Source organism: Rana temporaria, chromosome 2 (genome assembly GCF_905171775.1).
Source record: "Rana temporaria chromosome 2, aRanTem1.1, whole genome shotgun sequence".
NCBI classification, from domain to species: Eukaryota; Metazoa; Chordata; class Amphibia; order Anura; family Ranidae; genus Rana; species Rana temporaria.
In genome coordinates, this window is record NC_053490.1 from 143,621,054 (window position 1) to 143,638,402 (window position 17,349).

The following is a 17,349-nucleotide window of genomic DNA, read 5'->3' on the forward strand; positions in this document are numbered from 1 at the left end:
GCTGTCAAAATACCCAAAGAGTGCCCACATCCGATTTGATGCAGATGCTGTTTGGCCAACAATTTTTAACCACTTAAGACCCAGACCATTATGCAGGTTAAGGACCTTGCCCATTTTTGCGATTCGGCACTGCGTTGCTTTAACTGACAATTGTGCGACGTGGCTCCCAAACAAAATTGGCCTCCTTTTTTTCCCCACAAATAAAGCTTTCTTTTGGTGGTATTTGATCACCATCATTTTTATTTTTTGCGCTATAAACAAAAATAGAGCATCAATTTTGAAAAAAAATCAATATTTTTTACTTTTTGCTATAATAAATATCCCCCAAAAATATTGAAAAACTTTTTTTTTCCTCAGTTTAGGCCGATACGTATTCTTCTACCTATTTTTAGTAAACAATTTGCAATAAGCGTTTATTGATTGGTTTGCGCAAAATTTTTAGGCCCGGATTCACAAAGCACTTACGCCGACGAATCTCCAGATATGCCGCGTAAGTGTAAGTATGCGCCGTCTTATCTATGCGCCGTGCCCATAAACTGAGATACGCCTGAAAATAGGCTTCATCCGACCGACGTAACTTTCCTACGCAGTTGTATCGTGGGCGCATATTTACGCTAGGCGCATTTGCCGCTCCCATTGATTTTCTATGCACATATGCAAATGAGGGAGATACGCCGATTCACAAACGTAGTTGTGAATCGTACATCCGGCGTAAAGTTATTCCCCATATAGGAGGCGCAACTCATGCAAAGGTATGGTTCAGGGAACACAAGCCGTCGTATCTTTTGTCGTTTATGCCCACTTCCACCTACGCTGGCTTATGCCGAGGAAACACAGCGTATCTAACAGCAAGTGGGAGCAAGTGCTTTGTGAATCCAGTGCTTGCCTCTGCGTAAAAGAGATACGCTACGGCGGCATAAATATGTGCCGATGTATGTGAATCCGGGCCATAGCGTTTACAAAATAGGGGATAGTTTTATTGCATTTTTATTAATATTTTTTTTTTACTACTAATGGCAGCAATCAGCAATTTTTTTCATGACGAAGACATGGAAGGTGTGTTTACACACACCTCTCCCCGTTCTTCAGCTCCAGTGACCGATCGCGGGACACCGGCGGGCTTAAAGAGACACGTACAGGTACGTGATTGTGCCCAGCCGTGCCATTCTGCCAACGTATATCGGCGTGAAGGGGTCCGTATGTGGTTAACCTGGTTTCTTTGGTAAAAGTCAATCTGCTGTATGGAAACAGGGTTGAATCAGCCCAAATTCGGTGCATGTATGGCCATATTAAGTTCCCACAAGATGGGCTTTGAAATATGTATCCCTAGGTTACAATCCTTTTTACCTTCCCCAGTGGTACACAGACAAAAAAAGAACTTGGCTGGGTGTTTACCCCTTCTGTACTCACCAATGAAAACGAAAAAAATAATTGTCTCTACATACACTTTAAGGTGTGTTGTGTTAGGCAGTCCATTTAAAATTAATAGGCTGTCAAAGTGCCTCAGTGTGCAGAAAAACACATCCTGCATGATGTTTTCCATGCAGGGCAAAGAACAATGCACAGAACATATGTATATAAGAGTTGTGGTTTGCTGTAATGCAGGTTCTTTTCGGCACAATGTAAATGTATATTGGGGTGAAGTTGCCCTCATTCTACTGCGGCAGGGTATCTCTCCTGCGCAAATCGATGTAGCTGTCGGCCCTTTAATCAGCTATAGCAGGCATGCGTGCCTCTGGAGGCGCCCACTGCATGGCGGGGGACCTGATGCGCGTGGTCTGCGGGCGCAATATATACACACAAATCCTCATTCTGTCAGGAGAGGAGAGACAGATCCTCTGTTCCTACTGTTCCTCCTCTAGTCAGTCACATCCCCCCACAGTTAGAAACACACACACACACACACACACACACACACACACACACACGAGGGAACACAATTAACCCCTTAATCGCCCCCTAGTGTTAACCCCTTCCCTGCCAGTGACATTTACACAGTAATCAGTGCATTTTTATAGCACTGATCGCTGTATAATTGTCAATGGTCCTAAAAATTTGTCAAAAGTGTATAACTTTTGCGCAAACAAATCAATAAACGCTTATTGCGATTTTGACGTAGAGATGGAGAGGGGCAGTGCAGAATTAGATCAAATCTTCAGCCATCTATGTAAATATGTATGTTTATTATTTTGGTTTCCTGCACTTCTCTTTAATCTTTGAATTGTAGTGCACAGGTGTAGATCTGGTTTCATTAATAAAACAAGAATGAGCCAACCTTCTCTACCCAGCTTTTTTAAATCAAATAAGTGCATTTTAAATTGGCAACTTGATGCACCCCCTTACCTGAATCTGAATTCAATTTAGATATCTTTCCACACTATTTATCAAATATATGCTTGCTTTTATCTTTTTTGTATTACATAAGAGTTTGAATCAAAGAACAAAAAAGAACAAATTAAGGACAAAAATAATAAATTGTAATATCCATGCAATATTTTCAGCCGTTTACTTCTGATGCAGGAAACATGATACAGGATGAGGTTTTTCTGTAAACCTCATTTGGACTTTAGATATCAGAGCTGTAGTTGAAACATACTCGAATAACAGAAAATATGACCTGACACTACTAATAAAACATTTGTTTATATGCAATGATACAGCTGTTTTTTTATGGATAGAAAATTTGTAAAAAAAACTTTGGGTAATTCAGCTGAGCATACAGTGAAGAGTGTTTAGATTACAGTACTGTATGTAAAAAAATACACACCCCCCTTGTCCCTAGTGGTCTGCCCAAAAGTGTCCCCTTATGTCAAAAATGGTTTTAGAGCAGATAGAAAACAGCGATAATAAATTATAATCACTTGCAGAATTGTGCGATAGCGATTTGTGGGGAAATTCGTCATAAAAAAATAAAAGTAATGACAGCGACAATTCTGCAACTGAGCAAATTTCAGTGATTTTGAGTTGATTACATTATTGAATAATTTTTATTATAATTATATTATTATTTGTTATAATTATTTATTATATTATAATTTATAATTTTGTTTTTAAAAAAATGTCATACCTGGGATGCCTACTAGACTCTTGTTTGGTCAGATTTAAGTGAGTTATTCCTAAGAATTATAGGCCTACAGTATAAAACGCCAAATTTCCTTGCAAATAATGGTACCGCTTTCAGCACCTTTTTTCTGAAAGAATCATACCGCCAGGGAGGTTAAGCTAATGTATTTACTGTTATGTGGTGGATCCTCATACAGTCACATATTTTTTTTCCCATAAAGCCCCTTCCACGCGATCGGCCTGCAAAGATCCGCCTGTCCGTTTTTTAGGCGGATCCGAGTGGGCCATCCATTGACTTGTATGGGCAGGGGGCTGAGATGTGTCTGCTGACCCCTGCCTACCATCTGATCTGACAAGATCCGCTCAAAACAGACAGATGGCAATACGTTGGCCATCCATCCAGCGGATGGGATCGGATAAAAACAGACATGCGATCATCCGATCTTCCCATAGAGAACAGCGGGGCTCTGACAGGTCCGTCCCTGCACAGTGAGTGGAGACGGACCTGTCATCCGCCTGCTCAGCGGGGATCAACGGAGCCGTCACCCGGTGAGCTAGCATAGTCTGCTGAATGGATCCTCCCCGTGGGAAAGGGGCCTACGTTTTTGAGCATAATTGCAACTTTGCACGTATAATTATACAACAAATTCTGTTCATCTTTAATGATATGCAGAATTTCTACAAGGTGAGCTGAATTGTTTTGAATGGTCTTACATATTTTTTTTTAGAACATCATGAAAGTCTCAATGTCATGTTTTTTTACATAGAGCTGAACGGAACAACATTGCAACATGGCGTCTCGGCCTATTACAGGAGAAGAAATGGAGGAGTTGAGAGAGGCATTCAGCAAAGTTGGTAAGCCATATCAATTTCATCGCTTGACCTTAGCTAACAATAGAACACAGAGTTATTAAACGCAAAGAAAGAAAAATCCCTTCAACAATATACAAAGTTTTTTTACAAATGTTATTGCAGACCTTCATGTGCTTTTCCACCTTAGATGCAGAGCCTGGCCATACCAGTAGAATTTCCCAATCAATCACACTCATGTTGTTTTTTGCAGTGGGGTGTGCTCTGTGGTCAGTGTAGATGATAAGATTGTTTAGCAGAGATTTTCTTTAGATAAAAAAAAGTCCTTAAGCTTACCATACACTCTACAACTTGATTGTACAAAAATATACCAACTACTGTGTAATCTAAGGGCCTGTACATTTGGATACAAGTACATTTGTCCTCATAATAGAAAGTTTAGAATATTTAAAGCGGAGTTCCGCCCAAAAGTGGAACTTTCGCTTTTCGGAACCCTCCCCCCCTCCGGTGTCACATTTGACACCTTTCAGGGGAGAGGGGGTGCAGATACCTGTATAAAACAGGTATTTGCACCACTTCCGGGTATTGACTCCCGCGGGAGTCACGCCCCTTCACGTCACCCCCCCCTGCAGTCTTCTGGGAAACACAGTGTTCCCAGGAGAGAGCGGGGACCAGTGACGACGCGTCGTGCACTCGCGCATGCGCAGTAGGGAACCGGGCAGTAAAGCCGCAAGGCTGCATCCAAGGAACGATCGATTGCTCATCCTCGTCTGCCAACTTTGTGGGTGCGTTGGACAGGTAAGTGTTCATTTTTTAAAAGTCAGCAGCTGCAGTATTTGTAGCTGCTGGCTTTTTAAAAAAAAAATTGGGGGGTCTTCCGCTTTAAGGAAGATTTTTACAATCAGATTGTAATGTGCATGGTTCCTCCTATATACATTGTGAGAGAGTAACATCAAACAAGTATAAAGTATAGCAGGAGGTTTGACAAATAACTCCCAACAGACAAGAAAAAAGGAAGGACTGAGGAAGGCTAAAATATCCTGCATTTCTATTTTATCCATGATATTCCAGGACTCTTTTTCTTTTCGCCTTATCCAAAAAATGCAGGATTACATGATCATGCTTCAAAACCTCACACTTTTAATGAACAATATGTGAAAGTCATTGCTAATATAATTATTTTTGACTTTTTTTATCACCCTTTTAATTCTTAAATACACAAAGGTCTCGTACACAGAACCGTTTTCCTCGACAGAATCCATCAATAAACTTGGTGGCAGAGCTTTTTTGCTGAGGAAAACGGTCGTGTGTATGTTTTTCATCGAGTAAACTGTCAAGGAACTCGATGAGAAAAAAAGAGAACAAGTTCTCTTTTTCCTCGTCGGGTGTCTCAATTTCCTCCTCGTGTTCCTCGTGGGGCTGGTTTTCGACGAGAAACATGTTCGTGTTTATGCTTAGAAACCCGCACATGCTCAGAAGGGTGGTGCCAGTGGAATCAAACTTCCCCTTTATAGTGCCGTTGTACGTGTTTTACGTCACTGCGTTAGAGAACGACGAGATTTGGTCTTGACAGTGTGTACGCAAAGAAAGCTTGTCAAGTTTCTCGACAAGCCTAACAAGGAACTCGTCGAGGAAAACAATGTTTCATTTACGACGAGTTCCTCGGTCGTGTGTACGAGGCCAAAAGCTTCGTATTGAGTCCCTGATGGTTCTACATGAATGTACTGATTTTTTGTTTTTAAAACTCTGCTTTCCCTCTCTTTTAGATACTGATGGAAATGGATTCATAAGTCCAAATGAGTTAAATGACTTGTTCAAAGCTGCTAATTTGCCTCTACCTGGATATAAACTGCGAGAAATCACCCAAAGTCTCATGGAGACTGGAGATCAGAACAAAGATGGAAAGATCAGCTTTGATGAGTTTATTTTAGTAAGTTAGTACAGAACACATTGGCAATATAAACTTAATTTTTGCATCCACATTTGGATGACCACCTATTCTGTATTTGTTACATATACCCATTAACAAAGCACAACTTAAGAAAATTCTGGTTACCTTTTTACGTGATTTTTACTTGCCTAAAAATCCTTAATATGCACTGTGCTTTGTAATGTTTAGCTGGTAGCAATAATCACTGTCTTCTCTCAACGGAGATGGCTTCCCCTGCAGGGATAAGATAATTGCGTATTCCACTATCAACATTGCCTGTCTGTGTTTATGAGGGAATCGTGCAAATGTATTTTGCAGGAAACTGGAGAGTGCAAAATCTGGTGCAGCTGTGCATAGAAACCTTCCATTTTTTTTGTCAAAGCTTAAAGTGGTTGTAAACCCAATTCATGAAATTTTAATTAAGCATGTGTAGCACCCTCTACCTTAGGTAGGTGCTAGAGTGAGGATTTTTGTAGAAAAGCTGCCAGAGCAGGTAAATTTGGGCAGGCCTATGCTTCAGGCTAGGCCTGTTTGTGTTGATCTGTGGGCAGGGTGTGGTTAGTGTAGCAGTGGGTGTGACCACCTGTGTTCTAGTTCTGGGGCGCCTCCTCTGCTTTCAGGGAGAATGATCTGGAAAAGGGGCAGGGCACAGGACTGGAGTGGCAGGGAGCTCATGTGAGAAGCCCTGTACAATCCCCAATTGGAATTGGCAGGGGCAGGCCTCCCATATAAGCTCAGGTCCAGCCCACTGGGGTGGTTATTGTCGGCCGGGAGACGTGGAGAATGGAGAACTAGGCAGCAGCAGGGGCCCCATCCCCATCTGGGGGGGGGGGTGTGAGGCCTAGCGGTAGAGCCTGGGAGAGCTGGGAGGGAGCTTCATCCTTACACGGTCATGGATGGAATGTCCTGGAACAGAGGGGCTGGAGAAGCTGTCAGAACATGCGTCCAGCTAAAGTTTTCCACCATGGACTTGGCACAGGTGAAGCTTGGTGAGTGGACCACAGTGGATTGCTAGATGAGGCATGCCATGGAAGCTGGGTGCGAGGCCAGAGGAGAGACTGTGGGGAATGTATCAAATCGATGTGGCCTGAGTGCGCAGGATTTGCGGTCCGGACTAGCTGGCAACAGAAGTCCACCTATTTGCACATGCTACTAAATTATTAGGCCACTGGGGAGAGGTACTGCAGACCTCTGGCCTAGTAACAGCAACAATTACAGCCAGCATTTGAGACTGTTTAGAGCGGTCTCTTACGCTCACAGAGGATGATGTGACAGGAAAGATAATGATCTACATTGAAAGTTTGTGCAGGAGGATAGAAGTCCTGGGAACAACAGTCTGCAGGAGGTACGCAGAGGAGGGGAAATAGTCTGCATGGTGATGTAGGGGAAGAAACTGTAGATATTATATGTGCATCAGTACTTCAAGGTTCAACCTAATTTCAAGTTCCTTAATGTAATGACAACATGTTCTATGGGCATCCCATATTTACTTTCCCCCAACCAAGTTATATCCCTCAATAATCAAAAACAAAACAACGCAAATGACTGTTTATTGTCACTTAGGTGATAGATGGAGGTCTGACAGCAGGGTGATATGGTGAATGTTAGTTACTAGTAGAAACCAAGTGCTACACACGTATATCTGTAGTGTTTACTTATCTTTCTTCAAAGCTCTAAGTGCCGTTTCTCTCTGGTGCTTTGTTCCTCTGTTATCAGCATGGGTCACTTCTGACAAGTTGTCTGACACATGAGATAACAGCAGCTGAAAATTTGGGCCAGGGAGGGTGCTTAGAGGGAGAGCAGAGAGCTTGTCTATTTAGCAAACAGCTCTGCATGTTCCTTCGTTCCTCTGCCTATGTGGAGTGGAGGTGTGTCCTCCAATCAGCAATGGCATCCCTAGGGGGGGCAGAGGGGGCCTGATCCCCCCAGCATTATGGTGTGCCCCACCATGTGCCCCCCCCTCGGGCCGCCGCTGGAGTAACAGTCTCTCCTGAGAGGGAGAGCGTCCCCAGTCAGCTCTGCAGGGGTATCCTCCCCCCTCCCTCTGCTCACTGACACTGCATAATGCGAGCGCTCACACAACCACAGCTGCCCGATCTGCTCCTTCCCCTGCATCCTCATTGGCACGGAGAAGAGCGAGTTGCAGGAAGGACTTCACGAGCACTGTGGGGGGGGGGGGGCAAGCCTTGATCTCAGTTACTGAAAAAACAGACCGATTTCTCCCGTCCTTAGGACAGGAGAACCAGCAGACTGCAGTACACTGTAATTACTGTAATTACTGAACTGCATTATCTGAACTGCATTATCTCCATCCCTACTCTCCTCCATCTGTCTCCCTCCCCCTCTCCTGTTCTTTCAAGACATTTACAATTTACTTTCAATTTCAGTTAGGCAGGTAATAGACGGTGCAAATTTCTTTCCTGCATCCACAGATTGCAGGAGAGAAACTTGCATGATTCCCCCATTAACACAGACAGTGCTGACAGGGTAATATCCCTCCTGCCCAGCAATTATATTCTCCCACCAAACAGTGATTATCACTAGTGGCTATAACAACCACTAGTGATAATCATAAGTGAATCTGCTCATTAATGGTTCAAATCTCAGCCAGTTCCTGCTGAACCACCTGAGATTTAAACTGTCTATGGCTGGTCTTAGCTCTTAGGCAGCCCAACATTGATCACTTTTTTTCATTCAACTATTAGGTTGAATAAAAAAAAAAAATCCAATTCCCCCATCTACACATTATAGGTGGATGGTGGAATCCTCCCAGTGTGGACCAGTGATGGAACAACCAGAGTTGCTGTCCTGTCCCGGCTATTTACAGCGCTGGTCTCTGTCCCAATGGCAGCGGCGACAGCACATTGGAACCCAGTGCTGGTTACTTTATGGGGCTGATGTACAGGAGGGCCAGCACAATTTGTTGTTAGAGATGGGCTTGGCATGTTCAAAATTCCACATGCCAGAGCCTGCCAGGAAGCCCACACTGCACAGCGCTAATCACAGGCAGTGAGACATTTCCCGGACCGCAGCTGCACAGATCAGGAAATTTCTCACTGGCTGTGATTAGCACTGTGAAGTGTTGGCTTCCTGATGGGATCGGGCATGTGGAATTTCAAACACACCCGAGCCCATCTCTATTGGTTGTAGACAGTTGAGCTCCCTGCAGGTTGCTTAGCAGCAGTGGAGCCTTCTCTGATACGTTGATCATGATGCAATCCAGGTGATGCTCCTAGTCAAATCCTAATGTTAAATATCAGTGATTTTATTGATCAAAGCCCACACTTTACAGGCATAGAGCCCACATGGCTGCGGAACATACGGTTAATAATATATATGTGGTTGTACTCTTGATGCTAATAAATACTGTGTTTATTAGATCTTACTGGGAGCATCACCTGGATCACATCCCGATCAGCATGTCAACAGAGAAGGTTATACAGCATTACTGCTGCTAGGTGACCAGCTGGGGGCTCGGCCCTCTTTAACCAATAGTGCCAGCCTTCCCCTGCATGCACCCATAATGTCACCAGCACTAGGTCCTAATAGACTGCCGCCGCTGCCAAGGAGACAGATGCCAGACCAGCGCTGTCAATAGCAGGGAAGGACAGCTGGGGATCCCCACAGGGGCAAAACACCAGGGCCCGGTGGCAAGACAACCTTTGCAACCCTGAAAGTTCTCCCACTGCTTTGGACCCTTACATTTTCTTGGTGTGCTGGTGACATATATCTTGTTTTCTGCCACCCTGGGGGGCCCCAGTATAGTAGGAAGGGAGCTCACTGAAGAACATGCGAAAGGGCCCGTTGTGGGATCGTAGTAAAGGACCCCAGGATATACATATATATATATATAATTGCATTTTATAGTTGGCCCCCCTACTTTTGTCCCTGTCCCCCTATGTGCCCCCCCTAAATATGAAAGCTGGAGACGCCACTACCAATAAGCTCTCACGCAGTGTAAGTCCAGTCTCTCCACCCCCCCCATATGTACTGCTGAATATTAAAAAAAGATTTTTAACACAATCTGCACTTTTCAAAGGGTGTAGCAAGGGGAAGACAGCTGATATAGAAGTAAAACATAGGTAGGAGGATTTGTTTAATATTTGTGTATCATCTGAGGCTGTTCACGTCACTAGGTATATGTGAGGGTATACAACCACTTCAACCGATTGCCGCCCACCCACGGGATTTTACTGCCACAAGGTGGTTCGGCTGTGCGAATCGACATACTGGTACGGCAATTCATGCACTAGTATCTGTGGGCGCGCTTGTGCCGATTGGCCAGCTGGGGAGACAGTAAGACAGATCTCTGTGTTATCCCAGGTAGCCCATCCCCCATACAGTTAGTAAACACACCCAGGGAACACAGTTAACCCTTTGATCTCCCCTAATGTTAACCCCTTCCCTGCCAGTGTCATTAGTACAATGTCAGTGCATATTTTTTAGCACTGATCATTGTCACTGGTTACCAAAAAAGGTGTCAAAAATGTCAGTTAGGTGTCCGATCTGTCCGCTGCAATGTCGCAGTCCCGCTAAATACTGCGGATCACCGCCATTACTAGTAAAAAAAAATAACTTATAAAAATGCCATAAATCTATTCCATAGTTTGTAAATGTGATAACTTTTGCGCAAACAATATATATTTGTATATGTTGGGGTAGGGGGGTTTCCAAAAATCTGTAGCAGAAATCTGTAGCAGAATACATACTGGCCTAAATTGATGAAGAAATTTGATTTTGATGTTATTTTATTGGATGTATTTTATAGCAGAAAATAAAATTGATGGTCTTTTTTTGTTTATAGCGCAAAAAATAAAAAATGCAGGGTTGATCAAATACCACCAGAAGAAAGCTCTACTTGTGGGACAAAAGGACATACATTTTTTTGGGGTACAGCATCGCACGACAGCGTAATTGTCAGTTGCCGTATCGCAAAAAATGGCATGGTCATTAAGGGGGTAAGACCTTTCCGTGGCTGAAGTGGTTAATTGAACAAGCTGAAGTTAGAAGGTGATTGGCTACAATGCACAGCTGCATCAGATTTTACACTATCCAGTTTTAGCAAATCAACCCCATAGTGGTGTTTTCTCAAATTTGACTGCAAACGTGCAAATACCCTTTCAGTTCCTGTTCCTGATTAATTATCATTCTTTTGCAATCCTGAGCATATGCAAGTTACTAGAATGAAAATGTTGTTCATTGTAGTTACTATTTAAACATTTCATGAATTTACTGATTTTCAGTTTTATTCTTTTTTATTTTTTCTATTTATCTTTTTAGGTTTTTCACAATCTTAAAAGTTCAGATGTTGCCAAGACATTCAGAAAAGCCATTAATAAGAAGGAAGGCATTTGTGCAATGGGTGGTACTTCTGAACAGTCCAGTGTAGGCACCCAGCATTCTTACTCGGGTAGGAGGATCTGACATTTAACTCTACTGTTCTGAACTTTTTAACTTTTATTGGTCTTTATGGATCTGTTCACACTTTTCTATTTTCCTGCTACAAATTTACCAGACAGGATCTTGCTGACTGAAACATATAAACTCTGTACAATCTATAATGACATTATTCTGGTCCCTGCAACCTAGAGACAACCTTATTTATGCCTAGGATTTAAATATTTTTTTTCATGGCAGAAAATTTAGATTTCAGATTGTTTAACACTATACACACTAATAAATTAGCTTTCTTCTTTCCATTCCAAATTTTTCTGAATAAGTTATATTTGGGTGTATATATATATATATATATATATATATATATATATATATATAAGGTTCGCCTGCCCCTGACAGTGACTCGAGCTGGGCATCGCCGCTTAGTGAAGGATTGGCTTGGGTGGCTCGGCTGCTCTCGGCTGCTCTAGTCCTGCAAAGGGAACTGATAATTAATATTAGTATATTACCATTTTGTAATAAGGCTTTTAAATTGTAGAAAGTCACCAGATTTTCAGTACTCTATATTGTCTTCTCTGACAGAGGAAGAGAAGTATGCTTTTGTAAACTGGATTAATAAGGCATTGGAAAAGGACCCAGACTGCAAACATGTCATTCCCACGAACCCAGATACTGATGACCTGTTCAAAGCTGTTGGTGATGGAATTGTCCTCTGGTAAGCTTATCTTGACTCTATTCACATATACACTTCTATTATAAAATGCAATGCTGTATCAGAGAACAATTTATTGGATCAAAGTTGCCCTGCCAGCTAACAGATTCTTTGTATAGTTAACATGCACACCAAGCTAGTCCACCAAAAGTACCTTGTGCAATGGACGTCAACCCTTCAGCATAAGCTGGGATCAGTAATATTTCCCCTGCATGATGTCCTACACCAAGGGCTTCACACAAAATGTACTCTTTAAAAAGAGCCTGATATGTATTGAAACAACACCACAACTAATAAAAGTGGTGTGAAGTCTTCCGTGCTGGACATCTTACAGCCACGGCCAAATGTTTTGAGAATGACACAAATATACATTTTTACAAAGTCTGCTGCTTCCATGTTTTTAAATCTTTTTGCCAGATGTTACTATGGTATACTGAAGTATAATTACAAGCATTTTATAAGTGTTAAAGGCTTTTATTGACATTGACATTACGTTTATGCAAAGAGTCAATATTTGCAGTGTTGAGGATTCCTTTTTATGACCTCTGAAATTCGCCCTGGCATGCTGTCAATCAACTTCTGGGCCACATCCTGACTGATAGCATGGAGCTTGTCAGAATTTGTGGCATTTTTTTGTTCACCCGCCTCTTGAGGATTGACCACAAGATCTCAATAGGATTAGGTTCTGGGGAGTTTCCTGGCCATGGACCCAAAATGTTTTTGTTTTGTTCCCCAAGCCACTTAGTTATCACGTTTGCCTTAAGGTGTTCCATCATGCTGGAAAAGGCATTGTTCGTCACCAAACTGTTCTTGGATGGTTGGGAGAAGTTGCTCTCTGCATTTTTGTGTACCATTCTTTATTAATTGCTGTGTTCTTAGGCAAAATTGTGAGTAAGCTCACTCCCTTGGCTGAGAAGCACCCCCACACATGAATGGTCTATGGATGCTTTACTGTTGGCATGACACAAGGCTGATGGTAGCACTTTTCTTCTCCGGACAAAGTTTTCTCCGAATGCCCCAAACAATCAGAAAGGGGATTCAACAGAGAAAATTACTTTACACCAGTCCTTAACAGTCCAGTCCCTGTACCTTTTGCAGAATATGAGTTTGTCCCTGATGTTTGTCCTGGAGAGAAGTGCTTCTTTGCTGCCCTTCTTGACACCAGGCCATCCTCCAAGTCTTCATCTCACTGTGCATGCAGATGTACTCACACCTGCCTGCTGAAATTCCTGAGCAATCTCTGCACTGGTGGTGCCCTGATCCCGCAGCTGAATCAACTGTAGGAAACAGTTCTCATAAAACTTTTTGCCACAGCTTTTGGCCACTCAAAAATGGCTCTAGCAGCTCATATACATACGGAGCAATTAAAGAACCCTGGAACCCACAGCACGACTCACAATTACATAAGTAGGGATGAGCCGAACACCCCCCCCCCCGTTCGGTTCGCACCAGAACCTTCGAACGGACTGAACGTTTGCGCGAACATTTAGAACCCTATTGACGTCTATGGGACTTGAACGTTCGAATTCAAAAGTGCTCATTTTAAAGCCTAATATGCAAGTTATTGTTGTAAAACATCTTTGAGAACCCGGTCTTGCCCCAGGAAACATGTATCAATGGAAAAAAAGTTTTAAAAACTGTCGTTTTTTCAGGAGCAGTGATTTTAACCACTTCCATACCAGGTACTTACGCAGCTTCCCGCCCAAGCCAATTTTCAGCTTTCAGCACTGTCGCACTTTGAATGGCAATTGCGCGGTCATGCTACACTGTACCCAAACAAAATTGGCGTCCTTTTTTCCCCACAAATAGAGCTTTCTTTTGGTGGTATTTGATCACCTCTGCGATTTTTTTTTTTTTGCGCAACAACTAAAAAAAGGCTGAAAATTTGGAAAAAAAATTACGTTTTTATTTTTTTCTGTTAATTTTTTTGTAAATAAGTTTTCTCTTTCAATTACGGGCACTGATATGGCGGCACTAATGGGCACCGATGAGATGGCACTGATGGACATCGATGAGGTAGTACTGACGGGCACAGATGAGGTGGCACTGATTGGCGGCGCTGGTATGCGACACTGATGGGCACACATAGGCGGCACTGATGGGCACACATAGGCGGCACTGATGGGCACACATAGGCGGCACTGATGGGCACACATAGGCGGCACTGATGGGCACTCATGGGCGGCACTGGGCACTCATAGGCGGCACAGATGGGCACTCATGGGCGGCACAGATGGGCACTCATGGGTGGCACAGATGGGCACTGCTAGGTGGGCACTGGGCATGGATGGGCACTGTGGGGTGGCACTGATGGACACTGGGGTGGCGCTGATGGACACTGGGGTGGCGCTGATGGACACTGGGGTGGCGCTGATGGACACTGGGGTGGCAGCACTGATTGTTGCCAGTCAGTGCCCATTTGTGGGCACTGACTGGCATCTTTTTTCTTTATGTTTTATTTTTTATTTATTTTTTTGACTTTTTTTTTTTTTGTAGCTTTTTTTTTTTTTTTGCCCACCCTGGTGCTCCAGGGTGGGCACCCTGGTGGTCCAGTGTGGCGATCCGAGGGGGGGCTGCGCTGATAAACAATCAGCGCTAACCCCCCCTGTCAGGAGAGCCGCCGATCGGCTATCCTCTACTCGCGTCTGTCAGACGCGAGTGAGGAAGAGCCATCGGCGGCTCTTCCTGTTTACATCGTGATCAGCCGTGGTTGGACACGGCTGATCACGTGGTAAAGAGTCTCCGCCGGAGGCTCTTTACCGAGATCGGAGATGCAGGGTGTCAGACTGACACCCCGCATCACCGATCGCTGCGATGCGCGCCCCCACGGGCGCGCGCGGCATGAAATCCTGCAGGACGTTCTAGAACGTCCTGTCAGGATTTCATAACCACTTCCCGGACGTAAATCGGCCATAGGCCGGGCGGGAAGTGGTTAATGATGCTTAAATTAAAAAAAAAATATATGAAAAATTCCTTTAAATATTGTACCTGCTGGGTGTCTATAGTATGCCTGTAAGAAAATGTCGTTGAGAACCCGGGTCTTGCCCCAGAGAGTCCTGAAAAAAACTACAGTTTTTAAAACTTTTTTTCCATTGATACATGTTCCCTCGGGCAAGACCCGGGTTCTCAAAGACGTTTTCAAAGGCATACTATAGACACCTAGCAGGTACAATATTTAACCTCCCTGGCGGTATGATTCTTTCAGAAAAAAAGTGCTGAAAGCGGTACCATTATTTGCAAGGAAATTTGGCGTTTTATACTGTAGGCCTGTAATTTTTAGAAATAACTCACTTAAATCTGACCAAACAAGATTCTAATAGGCATCCCGGGTATGACATTTTTTTAAAAACAAAATTATAAATTATAATATAATAAATAATTATAAATAATTATAACAAGTAATAATATAATTATAATAAAAATGATTCAATAATGTAATCAAATCAAAATCACTGAAATTTAGTCAGTTGCAGAATTGTCGCTGTCATTATTTTTTTTTTTTATGACGAATTTCCCCACAAATCGCTATCGCACAATTCTGCAAGTGATTATAATTTATTATCGCTGTTTTTTAGCTGCTCTAAAACTATTTTTGACATAAAGGGACACTTTTGGTTGCTATGGACAATCTACAGTTTACAGGCAGAAAAAAAAAGTTTTTATTATATAAAAGTACATGTAGGACACTGGGCAGACCACTAGGGACAAGGGGGGTGTGTATTTTTTACATACAGTACTGTAATCTATAAGATTACAGTATACTGTATTTAATGTGTTTGTTTACCTTTTTGAATTTGGCGCCGTTCTCCGCTCCTGTGCGTCGTAACGTCGCAGGGAACGGAGATCGGCGTCACACAGAGGCACTGTGTGAATCGAGCGAGGTCCCGCTCGCTCAGCGCGGTGGCATCGCTGGATCCAGGGACAAGGTAAGTAAACACTCCCTGTGGATCCAGCGAGGCAAGCCAGAGTCTGACTCGGGGTTACCGCTCGCAGCAGGAAAATCTAACCCCGAGTCAGACTCGGGAATACCGCCAGGCAGGTTAAAGGAATTTTTCATTTTTATTTTTTTTATTTAAGCATCATTAAAATCACTGCTCCTGAATATTTAGGTGCAAACTACAGAGCACACGGCCAGTACACACCAAGTAGCTTTAGGTGCAAACTACAATAAACCACGTAAGAATACTGCAGCTAGCACAATCACCTGCCTGACAGTAAATTAGGAAGAACTGATCTAGCTAAACTATACAGTGTATAAATATATGGACAACACCTGGGATGTATATATATCCTATACACACTGTAACATTAACTGACTAGCCTGCCTGCCTGCCTGCCTGCTCTATCTACCTGCAAAAAATGACACTCTCTCTGTCCTCTCAACCACCGCAACACACTACACAAGGTCGACCTGCAGGCGGCCTTTTATAGTGTGGGGCGTGTACTAAACCCCCTGAGCCATAATTGGCCAAAGCCACCCATGGCTTTGGCCAATTATGGCTCTCCGTTTTTTGCAAGCTGTGATTGGCCAAGCATGCGGGTCATAGTGCATGCTTGGCCAATCATCAGCCAGCGATGCCGCAGTGAATTATGGTCTGTAAAACGTAACTCGAATTTGGCGCGAACGACCCATTTTATTCGTATTTCGACTAATGATCGGACATACGATGTTCGAGTCGAACATGAGTTCGACTCGAATACGAAGCTCATCCCTAGTGGGCACCAACTTCAAATGCGCCTATATATCTGGTTTAGTATATCACCTTTTTTGCATATTAGCAAACCCTGCATTTAAAATCAAAGCTGCAAATAGTTTATATATATATATGGAGATATAAACAGACTTTATGTTAGAATCTACAAATGTAAAAGTTTTAAACTATCTTATAAAAAAAGCTTTTGCTTGCAACAGAATTTTTCTTTTATACATGGTTCAGTTTATGACGATTATCCACATGTTTGAAACTAAACATCAGGTAACAAATCGGACTCACTGTTGGAATAACTATTCAAATATTTAAATTATTACCAACCAAAGAATTTGTTATTGCATTCAGCCAAATCAGTAGCAATACAACTTGGTCATGAAACATATTGCCAATTAATAATTGGAGTTCAGCTTTGAAAAAAAAATGTCTGTTGATTTTTATGTAAAAGATTTACCATATTGAAATGTACAGTCCATTAAAGGTAAAGTAATATTTAATGTATTCTGGGGGCATACTGCAACAAACAATCTGCATATTGTAAACTGTACAAACCATTTAACCAGTTCTTAAAGGGGTTATAAAGGTTTTTTTTTTGTTTTTGTTTTTTTAAGTATGTTTATTGGGTTTTTAGAAAGACAATTACAATCATATAGCCAATGTTAATTTTTACATATTCAATTCATCAAAGGAAATAATACATCCAATGTAAACAGTGACATATAATAACG

The 17,349-nt window shown here is 42.6% G+C and overlaps 1 protein-coding gene across 1 annotated transcript in view; it reads left to right on the top strand.

Moving 5' to 3' along the window:
* LCP1 (lymphocyte cytosolic protein 1) overlaps nucleotides 1-17,349 on the top strand; it is a 67,514-nt gene that overhangs the window by 11,636 nt on the left and 38,529 nt on the right. The window contains exons 2-5 of the mRNA XM_040341259.1: nucleotides 3,831-3,918; nucleotides 5,640-5,803; nucleotides 11,084-11,213; nucleotides 11,783-11,915. Coding sequence (XP_040197193.1) covers nucleotides 3,855-3,918; nucleotides 5,640-5,803; nucleotides 11,084-11,213; nucleotides 11,783-11,915 — 491 coding nt within the window. The 5' untranslated portion in view covers nucleotides 3,831-3,854. The remainder of the gene's footprint in view (nucleotides 1-3,830; nucleotides 3,919-5,639; nucleotides 5,804-11,083; nucleotides 11,214-11,782; nucleotides 11,916-17,349) is intronic.